Source organism: Rhea pennata, chromosome 10 (assembly GCF_028389875.1).
Source record: "Rhea pennata isolate bPtePen1 chromosome 10, bPtePen1.pri, whole genome shotgun sequence".
In the NCBI taxonomy this organism is placed as follows: Eukaryota; Metazoa; Chordata; class Aves; order Rheiformes; family Rheidae; genus Rhea; species Rhea pennata.
Genome location: NC_084672.1, coordinates 16,054,809 through 16,077,076, shown reverse-complemented (window position 1 = coordinate 16,077,076; position 22,268 = coordinate 16,054,809). Strand labels below are relative to the sequence as shown.

Genomic DNA, 22,268 nt, shown 5'->3' with positions numbered 1-22,268 from the left:
TTCTGTCTATTCAGTCACAGTGCTGGAGGCTTGAAATACACATTGATCCATTGAATTGAAACAGATCCAGCTGTTACATAAACTCAGCCAACATTTACCTCTTGCCGTTATCATCCATTACTTTAAAATATTTATCAGAACATGACACTTAAGTATTATATATTATTCAAGTATTATGTATTTTCCTTATTCATCTACCATTAATGGATCTGATATCTGTAATACTGATACACAGACATGAACAAACTGGTCATAAATATGACTAAACACAGGACAAACACTTATTACATTATACAAAACAAGACAGACAAGATATTACAACATCAGCCTGAACTCTCAGACACAGCTGCTGTACAGGGAAAACAAGATTTTACTACAAAGTCCACTGTTTCATTGGACCTTAAGTGGTGCTTATTACAGCCTAGAAAACAGTGTTGAAATTTCTTCAAGTGTATAATAAAGTAGGTAGGAATGAGCATCTTTTCCTTTTAATCCCAATTAAACTGCTTCAGTCATCCCTCAATACTTTTGTTCTAGCATTTTAAAACTCCTATTGCCTATAAAGAAAAAGTGGCAAGTTAGTAACTGATTTAAGTTATTGAACTAACTTGAGAGCTTCCTAAGCTAGTGAGCTACATGAAAACATTACATCAGTGTTTGATGCGTGTCTGTTGTTAAAGCAGGCCCATAGGGCCTAGATGTCCTGATGGGTTATAAACATCTGCACACTCGCTAACAGTTCAACCCACCTTATTAAGAGCTACCTTAGTAATGTGCAAGTCTTCCAATTAATGACTTGGCCAGGAAATCCCCAGCTGAGAAAGCTAATGCTATGCATGTAGAAACACTCTCCCCAAACACCAGCAGTGATTCTATTTTTGCCAATAGATAAGCAATGCATTGCATTGCTCAAGTCCACCGAGACAGTCCAAAACATGTCGGATTTTTGGGGCTGGGGGTGGTATTCATGTGCTGCCATTTATCTTTGGCATCTGTCACTGATCTTCTCATCTTCTCTGTTTCTGTGTGGCTTCTTTTGCTTGAACTAAAATTGAAACTGTATCTCCATATTAAGACTGGAATATTTTGCAATGCATCTGGAGCTGGAGTATCTTGACAGATAAATTTTCAGCTGGTTAATTCTTTGATGGGAAAATTTCTTCTTTATTCCTATTTGTGCAGTACAAAGGATCTTCTGTATGTGGGATACCATTTGCTTGTTAGCAGGCAATATATAAACTTTCATGCAAGTGTCTTCCACAACAGAACAGGACACAGCTTCTCTCTGGTGTTTGGTCACCATTTATTATCCAAAGAATCTGAGACTAAAGGTGGAGAACAGCTCATGGGCCATGACCTAGAGACAGTTCAATTCAGTAGTTAGGGGAATTTCATGTGAAATCCGAGTTCTGTAAATAATTTCTTGCCATGGAATCAAATACGCTTTTCCCCTTTCAGTCCCTTTCAGAACAGCTCCTTACATCTGCATCTACCCACTAGCCTTTCTTACAAGTGTAAATGTTTGTTTTCTTCCCTCTCCTGCTTCTTAGCAATGAAACAGTATTACATATAAGCTTTTTGTGCCATGAAAATGTGATCTATTTCTATCGCACAAACTTCAAAACTAAAGCTGTCTTAAATCTTTCCAGGTTTGGAATGGAGATCAAGTCAGGAAATACTTTTGTTGCTGATTTAAGTTTTGTATTTCTTTTGAAGTTTTTCAGCATTGTCTTACACTAAACTGTCTCCCGTCTCCTACACTGGTACAGACTGATAAACAGGTGACCAAATGGAATAGATTAAAGAGCAAGTTTTCACTCATCTATCTGAATAACAGCCATTTCAACCCCTAAGGAAACAACATGGTAGTAGCTTCCCACATCCTCCCGTAGTGCCTCTTTATTTGCATCTGCCTGCCCAAACAAGTCTCTGCTCTTGAGCCTCCTCGGTGGAAGGCTTGAAGCCTGGGTCCTTCCACCTTTCACACTCAGTCCCACTGCAAGCTCTGCCTCTGACCAAACAGGCTTCTTCCTGAGCTGCCTCAGAAAGCCTGTCGCTGCCCTGCTGCACTTTAAGATGGCTACAAAGGAGAGCAAAAAGAAGAGAAACTAACCGAGTGAGTCTACCATTATTAATGCTCACAGACTCCACCACTGAGCTCTGGGTAATCCACTCTGTCTCTTCTCACTCTTTCTGAAAGCCAGAAAACAGAGCTTGGGTTTCTGCACACCTGCCAATGCAGGTCCTTCACTTCCAACCATCAGCACTCCATGTGAAATGTCCTGCACTAAGCTGGGAACAAATGGGTTCATTTAACAAACAAGTTCAACACTGAGAAAAATCTGTTCATCTTAAATTATCTGTAATGATAGCATCAGGCTGTAAGACTGTGCAGGAGGACCTTCTGGTTAGCTGCTCTTCTAACCAGCTGCAATCTCAGCTCCCACAGTGGAGAATCCTATGTGGCTCTAAAATTGTTGTGCCTGGGATTTAATACACAAAGATATCCAAGGTCACAGATTTCTGCAAACTTATTTAATCATTTATTTTCTTATGAAAGTTATCTTCTATAACTGGTCTGCCTAGGCCAAGTTGAAAGAGGTTCTATCAGTGCCTGAAAGGGAAGCTTTTATTTTCATAGAGGAATTTAGAAGCAAATGATTTCTTGGCTAAGGAGAATAAGCACTCTCAACTGTGACACCCCTCCCTACTTGGGCTTGATTCCACTCAAAGCAGGTGGCAGATCTATTGCTTTCAATTCCAACAAGATGGATCCTTTGAAGAGGAAGCCTTTAATACTCTTTTCCTCCATGGCTTCCTACATTCGGTGCTCTCTGCCAGCTTCCCCTTTCATGCACGCCTATGTTAGGACTGCAGCCTTTATCTTATTTTTAAATGCCATCAAAACCAGTGATGGTAGTGTTAGAACTACCCAGTGCACCACAAGACTCCACTGAAAAGCATCTTTTTCATTTCCTTCTGACTGCTTGCTGTTCCCTTCGAGATGCCTCATATCTGTCACTTGCAAATGATCCATCATCTTTCCCTAAAAATGGCCTGAACAGCAATCTATTTTGTGAATTTTCAGCCACAAAACACTTCTCTGTACTTCTTCACCTTTGAGAGTTCTCCATATGATTTTGAAGCAGCATATCTTGTTTGTTCAGCAGCCCTTACAAATGAGGTTCATTGCTGCTGCTGCACTTTATTTAAATTGGAGATGCTAACAGCATAAACTTGTTGCGGTTTACACTGAAAGAATAAACTGCCATTTACACTTCAAATCTGTATCTGAACATACTAAGATGAAAACTTTTACTAAATAAAGCTCATCCTGTAGTCAAGTAAGCAGATGCTGGCCCATTGCTCTTACCTGGTTCATATAGCATGTTTTGGTTCAGCTTCTGACAAAAGCACTGCTGATAATTTTGACTATTTACATTCTTTCCACTGCTGTTATGGGTTTTCAAGGTTAGCCTGTTCTCAGTCTGTTCTCATGCACAGGGAAGGTAAGCAAAGCAGGCTTCCCAGATGCTTTGGTCATTCTTTCTCAGTTACATTATTTAAATACAAATTATTGATCATTGTAGTACCTTCAGAAACCTTAAGATAAAACATAACTTTATAGATTCCAGCTATTGTCACGGTACTGAGTAACACAGCATTTCTGTGACTTTTCTAGATACTCCTAGCCATTACACTCTGCATTAGATTAAATTTAATGCAGAGAGATGCAAGTTCAAATATTCTATGACAAACACATTTTCTGGGATTTAAGTAATAGCACAATTCCAAAATCTTCCCCATTTACTATATAATGTATATTTTAGTGATACTGCTCACTAGTTTTTAATTTTCCTCCAGAACAGTGTCTTCAGAGCACATTCCCTTTCAACATCCTAGCTTTCAAGTAGTATTTTTGGTGCTGATCTCTCAGCATCTGCAGCATAGTAAGTGATGCTGAAAGTCAGCCTAAGAATTCAGTTCCTTACTTGCACAAGAGGCACAACAGCATGACAAAAACGTGCATGGATATCTCAGTTATTTAAAGGGATGCACATCTGCAATGCTCTTTAACTTCTGCATAGTGGACAGCTGCTTCATTTTGTACCTAGACAGAGGTGCTATTTGTAGGCTTTTAATTAAAGAGTTCAGTTTAACATAGAGCATGCAAGTAACACTGTAGAAATTTTGTGAAAGGGTATTACAAACACCATGGATAGCACAAAATAAAAACCACAAAGGGCCTAATGTGTTTTGCAGTGTCTAACCTGATCAAACCTCTACTACAGGAGTCATCAGTTAGCTCACTAGTCAAGACATAGGTATTGTTACAGGTGTATGTGTAGCTCTTAAGGAAACTAATTAAAAAGAAAAACTAAAATATACACAGACTAAAAGAGAAAAATACAGTCCTTCAGCTACACAGCAGTAAAAGATTTCTACAGAGATTGAATTAATATTGAAAATCCTGTAGTCAGACATCAGCTATAAGTAAACATCCTTGAAAGTTAATCATCTTGTATTCTACTCTTTAAAATAACTAAATATATGAAAAGGCTTGCTGTGCAGATGAAGGCACTAATAGAGATATACTACAAGGAATCAGCAAGCTAAACTCACTCATTATAACTGATATTTATGAAATAAAAGTCATTAGCTCAATCTTTATGCATGCTTTTGCCAAAACATTTCATGGAACATAAAGTATTTGTTATACCAACTCTGTCCACTAGAGGTCAAGTTATACTGAGCAGTTTACTATGCATTTGGCAATAAAGAACAAAGTTTAGGCCATCATCCTCATATTATCAGAATAACTTGATTTGCACCATGACAAGTCCTCTAGTACTTTTATTAAATATATATATACATATATATATAGCCCATAAAGCAATGGTTGGCTCATGCAGACATGAAACAGACTCTGCATAAAATACTTGTTCTAGTAATCCATTACTTAGAGAGACTGGATTATTAGATTGGAGAAGGATTCCTTAGTAGAATATTGTGGTATAAAGACTGTCAGCTGAGTTTTAGAATACCTGCCATGTTGCTTGAAAATTGTGAAAATGGCAAGCTGGACTAGAAACAAAACCTTAAGTCTTCTTACAGTCCTCTGTACTAGGGATATGACAGACAAATTTTAACACCAAAAAATAGATGATTTTAAGTTACTTTTGCATCCCACTTTTTTCTCTGCTCAGTTTTGCATCCCTCTGCACATTAGACAGGATCCCTTAGGATCACATATCCAGTTATACAGCAGGACTACATCAGAGTCTTACAGTGAACTTATAAATGGGATAGATATGGGTAAAAAAAAATATTATACCACCTTGACAAAAAAAATGAAAGAACTCCATGTTTAATTAGAAATTCTATATAGCAAATCATTAAGCACAAACATATAAATTGAGAAAAAATGCCTTAGATTATAATCAGTTCCAAATATTTGGTATTGTGAATATTTGATATCCAAACACAAATGAAACTCAACCCTTCCCAAAGGTATGTCACTAATGCCTACCATCTCTGCAGTCTCAGTATAATAGTGATGTCCATCTGCTTTGTGAAGCTTTAAATTAAACTTAAGCTACCTATTTCCCATATAACACTTTTTCTCTGGATACAGAGAAAAGTTTGCAATCACTGTTGGAACAGCTCCTTGGCATACAGGTGGCCAGCAAGTTGAAGCTGCTTTGCATAAGAAAGCTGCTTAAAACTTTATGGAAAACTAGATCAGGAAAGCACAAGAGTGGTGAAAAAGTGCCTTTGCCCTTCTATTTCTGTGAAGAGTCACATTAAATAATAATAATAATAATAAAACAGTAGCTAATGCCTGAAATGGAAGTGCTTTTGTACAAGAAGGAAATGAATCAATTTTACTTACTACTTCCACCCCTAACGACTAGTCTGCATTGTTTCTTCAGTTACTCTCTGAATACTTCGAATTAAGTTATATTTCCTGAACTACCATAAAGAGCTCCAGAATTAGTTACCCTAAAGATCACAATATATAACCTAAAATAGTGGTTATATAAACTGATTAAATTGCTTTCATCTATTCTTTCTGCTTCACTAGGTCCAGACGCTTAATTCATCTTCTATTGCCTCTTGTAACTTCCCTGTACGGTGGCACAGGGAAGTTGCACACAGCACACAGCTCTCTTTGGGTTACGTACTACAAGAATTAGCATCCCCCAAAGACTCAAAATACATCTTGTTTTACAAGATCTCACCTCCTCAACCATGTGCTTGACTTTCTTCTGTTGGCAGTGGACCATATCATCCAGATGTTTGATTCGCTCCCTTAAGCTAGCTGCTACCTCCTCCAGATGCTGTGACCTAGCAGAAGATGGAAAAATTAGGCACCGTAAGTGGGGAGCTATCCAGTCTAAGCAAAACAAGAACAACCCCCACTATCTCACCGTGAATCAGGAAGACTAGGTCAAGAGGTATCTCACTACACAAGCCAAATTCCAATAAGAGATGTCACTTTTATTTGTCTAAAGTGCATTTTAATGGCAATCTTTCAGTCAAAGCAGCTGTCCCCACCCAAGTTAGCTCACCTTTGTCTTACATACTGGCACGCTTACTCACAGCCTGAAGTGCTGACAATTAAACTATGTAAAAAGCTCATCTCCTTGAGACGTCTGTTTTTCCTTGAAGTGAAAGGCATTTAGACAAGTAGATCTCTCTTACTAGAAAGGCACACTGATCCTGACCTATAACTGCCTGCGAACTTTTGGGAAGTACATTCTAAATAATCAGGAAGTGCATCTGCTGGTGTCCTTTTAAGTGCTTTCCAACTCCAGAGCAGCCTTGGATCAAGAATTTGGTGGCAGTTGCCAACAGCTACAGAACACTAACTGGAATAGTATTAACTCATCAACAGTCAGCAGTAATTGCTGTGGATGTTTTAACTTTGCATGTGCGAATCTGTAGATAGACTCTGGATTTCTTCAAATCTACTTTACACAATATTTGAATACCCACAAGATTCCTGCCACAAGCTAATTTGGCAGCCTGCCAAAGAAGTAGTTTTAGGATATGCAAAGGAACACAAGGCAAGGTTCTTAATACATTTTTGGCACATTGGCCATGAGAGCCTGCACTTTTATCTGAATGCACGATTCCTGGAATTATTAAAAGAAAGCAGTCTCTTGCCTGTAAAAATAAACTCCTGTGTTTCTAGGTTTGAGTCTAAACAGAATTTGAGAAGTGGAGGAGGGGAATCAAAAACAAAAAAGCTTTTTCATCTTATTCTGTGAGCAGCAGATGAAAGTGCTGAAGCTGCAAACAGAACAACCATTTTAAGGCGAAGCAGCAGATGGCAAACTGTATGACACAGTTCTAATGAATGACTGAATTGTACGCTGTTCCCCCCAAGAAAGAGTCCCTATTAACACTTCTGTAGAGTCCCTCACCGTAACTGCAGTACTTTGACAAGGACTCAAAATCAAGACACCGCTGCAGGTTTTTCAATCCTGCATAATGTCGCCTCACAAAACCTCAGTTTATATTTTGATTAAAACTGTAACATGTATTTGGTCACTCATTCAAAGATGCAGAATTTTAAACTCTGGTAGCAATGGAGCAGCAGACCAGAGGCTTATCCTCGTCAGGGGATCAGATGGACAGTCAGGGGCTGGGGACAGACAGACAGCAAAGGAATAAACTTCAACATCTGAACCTCAGTTGCTTGCTTGCATTGCATAGATTGCAACTGCTTGCTTGTTTGCTTGCTCTGCACAGATTCCTGCCTGAGCATTGCATCTGCCTTTTTTACTGCAGCACACTTTCCATGCTGAGTGGGTAGGGCAGGCTTCCCTGAACTGAGAAGAGTACCTGTTACCCAAAGATGAAGGAAGAAGGCAATTATCTTTGATCTCCATGTTCTGTGTTGCACGAACATCTGTAGACTCTAAATTGTTATTTTAACTGGCTGATGTGAAAACCTATTACCCTGAAACCAGCTAAGCTGGTCACAGATCCATACAATTAGGCCTGGAGAGGCTCCAGGCAGGGACATTTTTTATGTGTGTACTTCCTAAAGAACAGCAGTATACCAAAATCTTAAAATTGTTTCTGGGTGCCACAGAAATATAAGTAGTAATCAAGTATGATTATTCAGTCTCTGCTTATAATTCATCTTTACCCACACATGTAGTATCATATAAATAAGCCTCAGAGTGATGGATGCAATTCCAATTCCAATGGCAGTTAGGCTACTTCAAAGCCAGATAGGTTTCTCTTGAAACTTTGTTTCTGCCTGAGCTTGAAACTTGTCTTTGCCTGGCCATGGTGGTCTGTCAGTCTCAAAGAGGTAGCAACAGATGAACGTACCATCAGTGGGCAGCACAGTGTGCCAAGGCACCACCACGCCACTAGATCCTCCCAAGCCTCACGCTTTCCACAACCATCACTCACAGAAGTCTAATTGCCAAGAGTGTCACCCTCATCTGCCCCAAATAACTTCACAGTATTTCTGCACTGTGATGCCACATGCCAGATTCTTCCACGCCTTCATTTTATTCATATGTGTGTGTGTGTTAACATCTGCTGTGTTTGTGGACCAGCCTCTCCAAGCCCTGCCTTAAAGTACTCTCTACTTGCCCTACTAAGTCTCAAATATTTCCCTAGTCGTCATCTTTTATACAAAGAAGAAGTCAGGTTGTTTCATACAAAACTCCTGCATTCTTCAAGAGTTCATCTCCTCAAAGAGGAAATCCTACAGCTTTATACAGGATGCAGAACCTCTTTTCTTTTAAAGATATGTTGAACAGCCTAGAACAAGGTGATCAAAGTATTCAAAGGCAGGACCATGCTGTGTCAAATTTGGGAATGCAGATTTCAAAAAAATGCAATTCATGAATGTGCCAAATGTACACGGATCTGTATTAATTTTAACAGTTTATTTCACAGCAATACAGTGAGTTCTATGTAAATGTACTCTACATGTTTGCAATCAGCCTTTCCAAAAAAAAATGCATGGAGGTTATTTATATACAAAATATCAAGAGGATTAGTTTTTGCAACAACAAAAATTGAAGAAGGTTATATTCAGCTGAACAATCCCTACTAAATTACTACTTTAAAGTTAGTAAAACGTGTCTTTGAAAGCAAATAAACAAAGAAAATCCTGAAGTTTCCTAGCAATGCTAGGAGTTCCAGAAATAAGACAGATCTCACCTCTCACTGTCCGAGTTAGATTCAGATTTTGCTCCAGATAGTTGTATTTCATTTAGTTCCAGTTGTTTTTGCAGTTGGTGACGCTCCTAAACAATAAGAAATGATAACCTTCAATTCTCTACATGTTAAAATGTAAAGGCTTAACTAAGCACTTTTCACCGCAATTCAAAAGATCATTTGTGAAGCTAAAATAGAAATTAATTAAACAAAAATTACAGATATTACACAGGAAGACATACAGTTGCTCTTGAAACTGAAATTTTTGAAGAAAGACCTGAGTCATCACCATCCTTAATTACGTAAGTGTCAAATTGTCCATGTTACCCCTCCAAAAAGATTTCTCAGTCCAAGACAGAGATAAAACACAGTGCTCTATTTTCTTCCCAGAAACATCCCTATTTATTTTTAGGAATCCACTAGCATTTTTCTTGTGAAGATCTATGAGCACTTTGGGACTGACTCAATACAAATTAACAGGAGTCTGTTATTCACTTTAATTAGAATTTAATGGAGGCATTCAATTTTACACTGAAAGTATCAGCCAGATCACAGCAAATTAAACAACCAACGTGAAGAAGCTCATCTGTAAACTCTACTGCAATTCTTTACTCACTGCATAATACTTCTAAGTTGTGGGCTGAAGCCCAGAGGAAGTCAGTGGAGCCACTAAAGGGGCACATTAAACTAAATCGATTCCTCAGTGTTGTCACTAACTCAGCTAATAGACTTGCACAATTGGACAAAAGAGGCTCCAAAAAAAAAGTACATTGGACTAACCAATCAATCCAACAAGACTGGCTTATGAAAATTTATTTCTCAATAATATCAAATACTTACTATATTAAAGTTTTTTTAAAAAACACTTAACGTGGAGGAACAAAATACTGTATTCTCTCCACTTACTAGAATTTCCCAGGATGTTCTTTACTCCTGTATTATAGACAGTAAGGCCCAGATCTTTAAAGATAATGAGATGCTTGCTATTGAATGAAATGACAGACACTAAAGTACATCTAAGAGCACCAGAGTCTTTTAGAAGGACTATTCTTATGCCTTTTAGAGCAAAACTATTCAGTCTAAGGACTAAACAATAACATTCATTCTCAATTAAGTGAATGACTCCAGAAAACAAAAAGGAAATTCCACTGTAACTGTTAAAAACAGAGGATATAAACCCGTTTCAGATATCTGAGAAAGTCCAATAAACGAGGTTCAGATAATAAAGTATACTATGGAGAAAGAGATATTGTGATACTCTGTAGCTTAACAATACCTTAAAATAATCATCACCTGAAAACTGGTGCGAGTTTTGCCATGGACCAAAGTCCATAAAAGATAAGGCAGGGCAGGAAATAAAAAGAAGCAACTGCTACAACTAGTTTTACAGTAGTGCTACCAACATCGCAAGAGAAGTGTCTCAAAGCATCTCTACTTTCAGAAGTTTAAAAGTCAGTTGTAAAAAACTGCTCTAAACTACAGTTTGGTAGAGAATACTTAGCCAGGGAGAGAAATAATTGGAAGTGTTTTAATGCTAGCAGCAAAGAAAGAACCTGGAGTTTGGATTTAAAGTCAGTAGAAACTGACTGCTTTTCTCCCTTCCCCCAAAATACTCATAAATTGAAACCTGTAAGATATCTGCATAAAGGATTAAAAGCCTGCTACAAACTGCAAAAAATCTAAAATCAAAATTTCAAAGCCTTTCAGTCTGCAGCCTTCAGTTTAGCATTTTGTCCAAATATGGGGAAACTGGAGGTGCAATTCCATTCATTTAGCTATAGATAACTAAATAACAAGGTAGTTTCCTAATTAAAATATATTCTAGGGGACCTACCAACAGCACTTCTAAGAAACTTTGGGTCATCTATGGTCACCAGTTCGTTTGGCTCAGGAGACCTTGAAGGAGGACAGAATGGCCTTTTAAAACTCACTCTTTAAAATGATGGTTTACTAAATAAACCCTAACACCTTAAGCAGTCCTGAATATAAACACCACAAGACAAACAGAAGAACCACTTAATCACAGTGCCTCCTTGGTAGTCTAGGTGCATATACTAAGTGAGATTCAAACAGCAATAGTGTATCATGGAGCAGGGTACTGAGTAGCAGGCAACACAGACACACACACACCAAATTTCTTCCATGTATTTCTGCATTTCCTTTAAAGCAAGCAAACAGCTAATTCTCATACCTCTTCCATGCGTTCAATCAGCCGATCCAGCTCACCAATTCTCTGGTCTTTCTCCTGTATGCTTGTTTCTGTAATCTGCATCTTCTTATTTGCTTCTTCAATAGCCTTCAGAAGTCTATTTGTTTCCTCCTTCAAAAAAGGACATTTACAGCCATATTAACACAGAATATGTAACTGCAGAATAAAAACTTCTAGGCTACAAAGTCAGGCTAATAGTTTTAAAGCAGAAGACATAAAACTTTTCATTACACCTGCCCTAGAAGTCTGGAAAATTTGTAACTCTAAAAACAAATACTATAGAATATTCTATAGAATATAAAAGATTCACGGCACTTTAAAGTGCATTGGTACTTGTAAAATATTATTATGAAAGTTTCAGAGAAGTGTTTGCACATTTTTGGATATTTGTTCTCCCTTCTGAGGATACATGCCAAAAGCAGTGGGAAAAAATATGCTATTCCAGAAAATAGTATTATTTTCTAACATGTAAAACAATATGAATAAAAAGAGACAATAGAATCTACCTTCAGTGTCAGTGTTTATCTATCAGTTAGGAAAACATAAACTGCAAATAGAAAGGTTTTAAATGTTATGGGAGGAAGTATGGGACTGGGTGGCAGGAAGAGTTCTTGCCCCAACAGCATCCCAACAGGCAAGTTGACTTTTTCTATTCTTAAACGATCACTAGGATCAGTCATTATACTTTACACTTCTAGATAATCAGAAGTAAAAACCAAATAACTTAATTTAAAATTTTGGAATTTACATCATCACTACTATGACTGTGTTTAAGCACATTCTTTTGTCAGTCCTAGACCTCCAATAGCTTGCAAAGCTTAATAAGGATGGCAGGACAAGTCAGAGACTGCAGTGAAAAAACGTGTCAACTCTGGAGTACAGGGTGATTGAGAAACGACACCCAAGCTGCGTGCCGCTCTTACAGACGGGTTGTACATACTAGGAGAATTTCTTTCTCAGCTTTATGTTTCTGCTCCTCTTCTCGCATTTTTTCCTCATACTGACTATATAGCTTTCTTGTCATTTCTCTCATGACTTCAGCATTGGCTTCTTGCGACGATTCCACCTATGAGAGGGGGCAGAGAGAAATTCACGGTTGATCTACGAGTCACTAGAGCACTGCTGGGAACAAGAGAACGGAACTCACATAATGTGAGGATGGGCATTTTGAACATCAGTTCCACCTTGTTGTAAAGTTTATGCTGCTACAGCACGTTTTCATTTGCATCCAGATCATTTAAAAAATTCCTCCAGTCTAGAAGTCATTCATCTTTGTACAGGGCACAGTCACGTCAAGTTTCAGGTTGCCTGAATTTAACTGGCCATTGCTTAGTCAAGAGCAGGCCACCTCTCTGCAGTCAGCCCTTCCAAAACAGCTTCCCCGTTACCCAGCTTGCTCCCCGTTGAAAAATAAAGTCCTCTCTCGTATTACAGATGTACAGGTTAGAGATGGTCCAGACTCAACTCCGGCTGTTTCTAAATGACCATGAACTCTCCAAGTGATGCTTACTTTATATTGAGCCTAAGTGTGGGTTGCTAACTGTAAGGAACAGCTCCACCCTCCCTCCTCTCTCGCTTTTTTCTGTAGTGCTGTTTGTACAAGCACAAGAACTAGGGTGACCGTGAAGCAAACTAGATTAGGGAACAGACTGGCTGAAAACTAATACACCCACAAGTGGAGGAAAGTTAATTTTTAACCACAAGACCAGAAACAGTACTACTGGCACAGGGAAAAGGGCAGGAATAGTTAGTTATTCAGAAACAGGATTTCCCCTTATGCTGGTTCAAAATCCTTGCTTGAACCACACCCTCAGTGATTAAACACCAGATAAGACATTCACAGCTTAAGTCCATCTGCACTGTAAACTGCAATAAAAACAAAGCAAAATACCTTAGCCATAACATAATTCTCCTACTTGAAATGCTGTAAATCAGAAAAGGCTGTAGTGACATGCCACAGTGGTGTCAGGGAGAGGAGGAAAACACCTACCTGGGAGAAGATTACAGTGTACCCCGCTGGAACCTGTACTGATCACAGCTACGAAATACATGGCTTTGGTTATCAATGGTTTTTTTTTTTTTTTTTTTTTTTTTTTTTTTTTCATTTCAAGGACTGAAAGATTTATAGAACCTTTGCATCTACCATGTCCAGTGGGAACCAGCTGTTTTACTGCCCCACAGGATAACAACAGGGTATGCTATCAAAGGGACTGAGCTCTGAGAGACTCCACCTGTACAGCAGTCGCCCCCTGAGCATCTCACCTAGACCCGCACCAGCGCACAGGTAGCAACTTGCACTTTGTGTGAGGGGCTGGAGATAAATTAAGTTTCAGTACAATGTGAAACCTCCAGTGTTACAGGAAGCCTGAAAAAAATCACCTCATTCAGAAAAGGCCAACAGTGCAGCCCTACAGCCCTTAAGATACACTGAACTGGAATATGTCTCTGGCATCGTGTCCTTATCGCTCCTTCGCTTATAGTTTGAGCAATGAGGACAGTACAAACAAGCATAAAATGGAAGAGGCAGCAGGGCCACTGTTATAATATTCTTAAACAATCTCTCCAACCTCAGCTATTCTGTGCTTCTATGAATAAACCAAATCTAGTAAATACAAACCACGGGTGAGGTTCTCCTACCCAGGAAATAATCACGGCATACGGTACTTACTGCTTTTCCACTGCTAAGCCCCTGTGCTCCACACCATTGTCTTACATTCTCCCCTGGAATTAAATCCCAGGTGTGATGGGACATAAAATTTCACTTTTAACTTTCAAAGACAATTGCAAGGTAATTTGTCCATAAACTTTGTAATAAAACTGCAACTTTGAGGGCCAAATTTAAACATCTTCCTCATTAAGGCAGAGCCCATACCCACATTTTGCTGACCTCAGTCTGCCCAAAGATAAACATATCTTTAAGCACTCAGCTGAATTGGAACTTATCCACTGTTGTCTGCCCTTAGAAGCATGCATGCCTTTTCCCCGAATTGCTGCATGGCCTTAAGATTACTATAAGGTCCAAATTTCTGCTTTGAAATCTAAATAGCATCAGCTCAGCTTTCTTCTTTTAATTGACTTTTTCTTATTTTTGTTTCCTGCTGACAGTATCAGGTACAAAATGTAGCTACTTTTACAACCTTTAAGGCTTCACTAGGAAAGGAAATTAGAGTACATACTGTAAGTTGGAATACAGTTCTGTTAGTGTTTTCTCTTTTAACCATTCATCATTAAACATGAATATAAATCACTAGAGAGCTAAAAAGAAACATCTGTTCCAACAAAATTAGACGTGAGTAAACTAGCAGTCACAGTGACAAATTCTCATAAACTACTATATCCAAATTATTCTATTTGGAGCAATTTCAAGAGAGAGAAGGGTTTCCAAAAAGAGGGTTTTTTTATTATTATTTATTAGACTAAAGGAGTATATTTGTCAGGAAGGGAGAGAAAAAAATTTAAAACTTTCTGGCACACAAGACCTTCCAGTTTGTGTTTTATTCCCTTGCATTTCTCTGGAAGAAATAGCTTAACTCTCTATCCAAGATGTTGAGTGTTACAGTACGTCTCTGCTGACCATATATTCATAAAACTGAATAGATTACCTATTAAAAGATGGACAATAACAAGTAAATAAACTCAACATCAAGATTTTTTAAAGCACTGCTTAGAGTTGCGAAATTCCTTTACCTACAGTAATGGACGCTAAAAAACAAATAATAGTTTGAGTTTTCACCCGCCACCATCCTTGGTTAGTAATTTCATGTTATGGAAAAACTAATTGCTGCCATGTATGATTCTTTTCTATTAATACAGTATCTATTCACAGAAGTATGTCAGCTCTAGGGAAAGTCCAAGGCATGATGGATGAAGAATCCTTTAAAATAAGGCCAAGGAATATACTCATAATGTCCTTATTGCGCAATATTACTAGGGGAGTATATATACTGTACCTTTAATTTCAGTAACTGATTTTCAATTTGTGCTGTTTCCAGTTGCTTTTGTTTCTCTCTCAGTTTTTCCATAGATTGCTCATGTGTGTGTTTCAAATTCCTGATTTGTTCCCTTATATCAGTGTTCTCCAAAGTAACATCCACTAGAGTTTTCTAGAAGAAAGAGGCAAACCACATATTAAAATCATGAATAATTAGGTGAATTGGTATAGTCAAAAGATTACGGCACAGGCAGAACATTTAAGAGTCCTGATTTGTCAGTGCTGTGGAACAGCTTTGCAAGCTTTAGCATTTAAAATTCTTTTTTTTGTTGTTGTTGTTCTCGGTTTGCCAAAAAGTATTTCCACAAGGAATACACTCACTGAAGTCAAGCCCTGGAACACTATAAACAAAGAAAGGAATATAGATTAATTTTGGTATAAATGTTATTCCCACCAGCCTTCCTTTATTCTCTCCAAGAACCATGCCATACATATTTAATATCCTAGACCGAGAAAAACTGTGACATACAAGAGGACAGAAGCATTAAGTTGTTCACCTCAGCTACATGGGAAGTGGGAAATCTTTCAAACAGAAAGCGCATTCCCCCCTTTTGTCTCCTCCATACATTTCATAACTATGTAAAGCCTCGCTAGTGTTTAGCATCCAAACATGCCTCTTCTGTTTCTATTAACAGGTAAAGGTACGAATAATTCAGGAGTGCTGTTTTCCACAATATATGATAAATCATATTTTCACCTTAGATATGTCACAAAGACAAGGTTATTGGCATTAGTCAGCTGCAGTTTATCTTTTTATTTTTATACTATATCTATATGCTTTAAAAAACACAGTTGTTGGCTTTCTTTTCCTTTTTTTTTTTTTAATTTATTTTTGTAAGTTAGTTACCTCAAATATCCAAGGCAGTGTTTCATGGGCTTGTTTAGTGTTATAATCCCTATTTGTCATCCATGTTTTATGTATACTCTCAAATCCATGTCAGAAAAGGCAAACAACTATTAAAAATGTACCTGCAAGTCTATTGATGCTGATGTCAAGGAGCTGTTCATTTCACTGAAACTATCTAAGGCTGCTGCCTGCACTCGCACATGATTCTCTAAGGATTCCTGATGAGCATTTGTCACCTAAGCAGAAAAAAATAGGAAGTAAAATAATGTTCAAGCTTACTTATTCTTTCAAAAAGGAACAACGAAAGAGAAACAGGTCTTGGTTAATTTTCACAATACAAGGATGCTTAAAATATACAGGCATCAAACTATATTCTTGTACCTCAAAAAAAACCCCAAACAAACGTAACTTGTAATCCAAATATGCAAACAGAAACATGGTGCCAGTATCTGTGTTTATTGCTAGCCTGTAATCCCTCTAACGGCTGCCCTTTTCGGAGGAGGAAGAGGACACTGCACTGTTCAGAAAACTGCTGTACAATACATGGAGCGGGTCAACTGAAAAGTCGCAGGGTGGAAGCCAGGTGAATGCAAGAAATGAGGCAACCTGCAAAGGTTTGGGTAAACTGCAGCGTGGCCTCAGTTACAAGAGAAATGACTAATCGGGTGCATAAAGCAGCAAACATCAGGAAGGCTTAAGAGTGAAACACCACAAAGCAGGTAGGAGAAGCCAGCCCAGAAGTTTGTTGTGTGACAATTTGTCGTTTTCGGTTTATGTAACAATTTGTCATCTTTAGTTATGTACACACATACACACACACACACTTAAGAACTGGGAAGAAAAGCAGAACAAAGTGACATAATTTGCAAGGAAACAGAGACCCAAAGAGTATAAATAATTATGAACCATTCAACAGTATATAGGGAAAAATGTTACCAACGGAGGCTAGCCTGACTCACACTCCTGGCCAGAACAGATTTGTTCTTGAATAAAAAACATACAAGCACTAGGGAGCAATCTTGAGAACAATCAGTGTCCAGTAACTAAGTCACACACAGATTAGACTAATACAAGAAGCAGAAGCCAAGTAGTCACTGGTAACTCTATGTAAGTGGGTGCTTATGCTAGAAAAAACAAAGCCAAACCAAAAACCAAAGCAAAAATGCTTTAGATAGATTAAGAAAGATAAAAGATAAGAACTTGTAGGAAGAAGCATACTACCCAGGCAGGATATTTGAAGTACAAACTTCAAACAAACTTCATGAACAAAAGGTAGTCCTGGAAATTGATGGGAAAAAGTATAGCGATCCAAAGCTGAAGGGAAGTATATAGAAAGGATTTTAAGCAGGATACCAAAACAGCACAGGAGATGGTGATCATATATAAAATATTTTATATATATATATTTGCAAAGCACAGATGTTCTTCTACCTCTGTGCATGTATATATATTTATATATATATATAGAAAGCACAGATGTTCTTCTACCTGTGTCTATGTATGCGTATATATACATATACATAGAAGTTGTGTGTGTGTGTATATATATATTTGCATATATTTTGTGTGTGTGTGTGTATATATACACACACACACACAAAATATATGCAAATATATATATACACAATATATATATATACACACACACACAAAATATATGAAATTGTATACAGATCTGTCTGTGTGTGTATAATATAATATACATATATATATTACACACACACACACACACACACACACACACACACAGAGGTAGAAAAACATCTGTGCTTTCTTTCCGGTACTCTAAGGCATTAAAGAGGAGTGTGCTCAATGTGTCATTTATGTCAGAAAGAATACATCCTAAACTGTTAATTTGCTTCCGGACTAGAGATTCTGTTAGAGCTGGTCAGAAACCTTCATTAAGAGATATTTTCAGAGTAGGCAGGATTTCTACTGATTGAATGGGGGATCTGAAAGTGCAGAATTTCACCACTGCTATTCAGTAACAATCAATGCTAAAGTGGACAAAACTGGCATGTGAGTGGGCATTTGCCTATAACACTTACTAGCTGGGAGACACAGCTTCTTAGTACCACTTAAGACTATTTAACTTAGTTCACAGAAATTAGGCTCTCTCTCCCTCTTCCTCTCAAATCAGGATAAATTTTTTGAAGACTAAAGTTGGCATGGAATAAAAATATCAGTTTAATAGTAAAATTATTCGAGATGATATCAAGATTATTGCTTTACTTCCAAGAAGGAGGCAATTAATAATTCCATAAGCAAAAGCATCCCATATCCTATTTTTTGCTTTCTAGAAGGAAAATAAAATAAATAAATAAAGGGCAGATAGACACGACATGCGAAACAATGAACCTGAACAATCTGAGAATTCATTTCTGTCCTGCTGAAGAAAAAAAAAAAAAGTCTCTAGATAACACTGGAACAGTTAGCTGTTCCAGTCCCAGCTCTTATGCCTTTGCTATGAATAAATGTCTACTTACTTTCAGTTCATTGGTAAGCTGCTGTATTTTTCGTTTCATTTCATCATATTCTCCATACATTTTCTTTCTTACTTTTTCCAGAGTTGCTCTCACCTGGTGTTAGCAAATCAAATGTCTTTATCAGTCAAACTTCTTGATTATATTGTTTATATTGGGATACAGTATTTTGTTTCTATATCCTTCATTGTTACTTTTAGTATTTTTCACTATTAAACTACCTATTTGTCAAAAGCAATTTATGCTAAGAACTACAGACTTGTCCATATAGAGATGATCTGAATAAATATCTGCAAGTAATTCTAAAATTCACTATACACATTTAAAGCTAGTAAACTAATAATTTAAGCAATGAATTTCAATTAAATTACCCATTACTCATTTCAGCCTAAATTCATTTGAAACAAATTAAACACATACATTTTTCTGTCTGGAAAAAGGATCCACACTTGAATTTAATGCAGTTTAATTCATTTTGAAGTGGTTAATTCAGTTCTCCCCAAGTGTCCCATGAAGATAAATTCTTTAGTTTCATTAGGTTTGGACTTTAAGGCTCATAGCTGGCTAAACAATACATTAACCTGAATATATCAAAGTAATTGCATCTCTAGAATTTGAAGAGCAGAGTACTCAGTCTGGTTTCAATTAAGAGCCACGGCTGTCAATTATACCTCGCCTCTCTAAATAAAGGCGTGCTGGAAGCCAGCTTCTGTTTGCACGCCCTTGCAAACATGCACAGGCCCAGTCTGCTCAGGAGCGCACACTGTAAACACTCGCTCAATGTTTGCCCGCAGTCGACCTTCCAGCTATGCACTTCAAATTTTTTCTTTTTTCCTGTCCTCGACTGGAGGCAGCCTGGTTGCAGATAATCTGGGGCAGTGAACTTTCCTCGCCTCTGCAAGGCCGAGGTGAGGCTCGGGAGGGGACGAGAGGAAGATCGACGTCAGAGGGGATGCTCCTGGCAGCTGCCCTGAGGAAGAGGGGTGTGAGCCTCCCCTGCCACGTGCTCCTCGGGGCGCGAAATGCAGCACGAGGCCGGGACTGCTGCAGCCCTCGTGGAAGCGCTCCTCGCCCATCCCTGCACGCGCACACACGCTCTCTTTTGCGAGGTGACTTGACTGCAGCAGTTCTGACGTGGGACACCATTCTTGGTGTACTGAAGTCAGCACATATGTGGCATGGGCAGGGGCCTCTTATTTAAGACTATGCTGATCTCACTTCAGATGTGACTTCTCTGGCAGACCAAAGTTCACAAGCTGGCTTAGCTGAACGCAGCCTTCCCCAGGCAGCAGAGTGGAGGCTGCTGCTCAGCACACCTCCTCCCCATCTTGCCTACTTCTTGAAAGAAGCAGTGCTAGGGACATTCCCAGTGGCAAGAGCAGGAATGACAGCAGTGAGCAGGGCTGCCAGCACACCGTGAGTAATACGGGGGAGAAGCAGGTGCTGATAGCTGGAGACCCAGCAGATGTTAGGAGGCCACATAATCACACTGCTGGCCTGACGCCACATTCCTCCCTTTTGTATCAGGACCGTTCTCCTGTGCTAGAATCACTATAATACGATAAGCATTGACCAATAGCTTCTTGGGTGGCAAAAATAGACGGGAAGAGAAGGTCAAATTGTTTGCTCTGGGTGAATTAGGAGACTGCTGCCAAGGGCTGAGAGCCAGAGCCTGACAGGTGAAGAGATGCTGAGTTTCAAGCAAATTGACCAGCAGCATCAGAAATGCACTTTACTTTCAGGAGAGCTCCTGCCAATTATAATATACGAGTATACACAGAGAAACTAGTACAAAGTCATCCTTACTAGGCTGACTATTTTAAGGCTGCCCCAAAGCATACCCAAGTGACTTTACTGTATCACCTAATTTGGGAACTTTTTCAAAACAGGGCAGGGGAAGGGAAAGGAGCAGAGGAAGAGGGGAGATGGTTCATCCTTCTAGGTGTCTACCTGCTTACATTTTTTTCTGTATCAAATTTGAAATTATGAAGGCTTTGGGATGGGAACTCCAAGGTCTGCTTGGCAATTTCCTTGCGCAGCTATAGCCCAACCAGCAGGTATGAAGAGCATCACTCAGCACAGAGGAGCTGTGTGTGGACCACACATCTTCCAGGTACATTACATGCATTTTTCTTAACTCATGTCCTAGCAAGGCAAGCCTTTAACTTCAGAGTGGGTTCCCAATTCAAATCCAGGTGTTGGCCTAGACAGCAGTCATCCTACATACTCTCACAGCTCTCCATGAATATAGGGAAAGGATACTGCACAGACTTTGAGGCTGAAAGCATAACTCACCTCTTTAATGTAGTTCATCTCTTCTTTCAGCTGATCCGCTGACCAGCCATAAACCACCATTTCTCTCTGATGGTTGTTGTCAGTCCGGTGCACAACTCCATACACCATCCCGTGAGAGAGCTTCCCTGGAGACATGCCATTTGGTACATGGTAGAGTTCCTTAAAAGCAAAGGAACAGAAAGTTACTTTAAAGTCAGTACTAAAACAAAAAATAACAAACACATTAATGTAAGGCCAGGAGAGATAGTCAACTACAGCCAAAGTGTAGCAGTACCTAAGAACCCCAATTCCCAAACACTTGGGGGCCAAACTAACAACCTTCGTATTTTTTGGAAGATCCATGTTCAGTTTATCACTGATGACATAAATGCCTAATTTCTACTGACTTTAATGGAAGTGATATATGTACAGCCTGGGGAAACAGACTGCATCTGTGGAAAGAGAAGAGGTAAAGGCATGTAACAGAAAAAGTTATCTTGGCTTATTTTTGTTCACCAGCATATGCTCCTTTCCTGAGTGTTTCCAGAGCACCGTCAGCTCTGACAGTTTCCCTTTAACTCTTGCAACTGTGGAACCTCTCACCCCTACAAAGTCCCTGTTGTGCAAAATATCAAAATTCGCAAATTTAATCAAACTTCATAGAGACTTCTCAAAAGAAACTGAAATTGAATCTTCTTAAAAAAATCCTACAGTTTAGGCAAGGTTTCATATGCAGAGCTCAAAAAAAATTCTGATTATTTTATATTTATTCTCTCGATAGAGCTAGAATTCAGGTTGCATTTAAAGCTAAGGACCTCCAAAGTAATCAAACATTCATTTCAGGGCTATATTTTTATTACAGAAATTGCATTACTGAAATGGCAAGAGCCAAAGCAGAGCTGTGAAACACAGCATTGGTGCGAGTGTTTGAGTGTTATCAGGTATTGTAGGAGGCACAAAACTTTGAAGTCAGGTGTTGGTAGGTAAGTAGAAAAGGCAGTTTTAAATTGCCTATCCTCCTTATTTTAGTGATCTGCATGAATTTGTACAGCACGCTTGTAATAATAGTATGCCTTATTTTAAGGCTGTCTTTGCAACAGACTCCTTTTAGTCGGCACATCAATACACTAGGTAAGAAAAATAATCATGCAAAAAAGTAGGAATCATCTCCCTTTGTGTATAAATAAATACCTGCAAGGTCAGATGTAGCCACCTGACCTGACTACTCCCCTAACCTCCCTTATAGTCAGTTGAAGGAAGCATACTTCTAGG

General features: G+C 38.6%; 1 protein-coding gene across 3 annotated transcripts in view; it reads right to left on the bottom strand.

Annotated features, from left to right (window-relative positions):
• MYZAP (myocardial zonula adherens protein) overlaps positions 1-22,268 on the bottom strand; it is a 57,118-nt gene that overhangs the window by 20,817 nt on the left and 14,033 nt on the right. For all 3 annotated transcript variants that reach the window (XM_062584143.1, XM_062584141.1, XM_062584142.1), the window contains exons 3-10: positions 21,018-21,176; positions 18,726-18,818; positions 16,362-16,475; positions 15,352-15,504; positions 12,342-12,467; positions 11,384-11,512; positions 9,196-9,281; positions 6,243-6,348 (exon numbers count right to left, since the gene is read on the bottom strand). In XM_062584143.1, the coding sequence (XP_062440127.1) occupies positions 6,243-6,348; positions 9,196-9,281; positions 11,384-11,512; positions 12,342-12,467; positions 15,352-15,504; positions 16,362-16,475; positions 18,726-18,818; positions 21,018-21,176 (966 nt within the window). The remainder of the gene's footprint in view (positions 1-6,242; positions 6,349-9,195; positions 9,282-11,383; positions 11,513-12,341; positions 12,468-15,351; positions 15,505-16,361; positions 16,476-18,725; positions 18,819-21,017; positions 21,177-22,268) is intronic.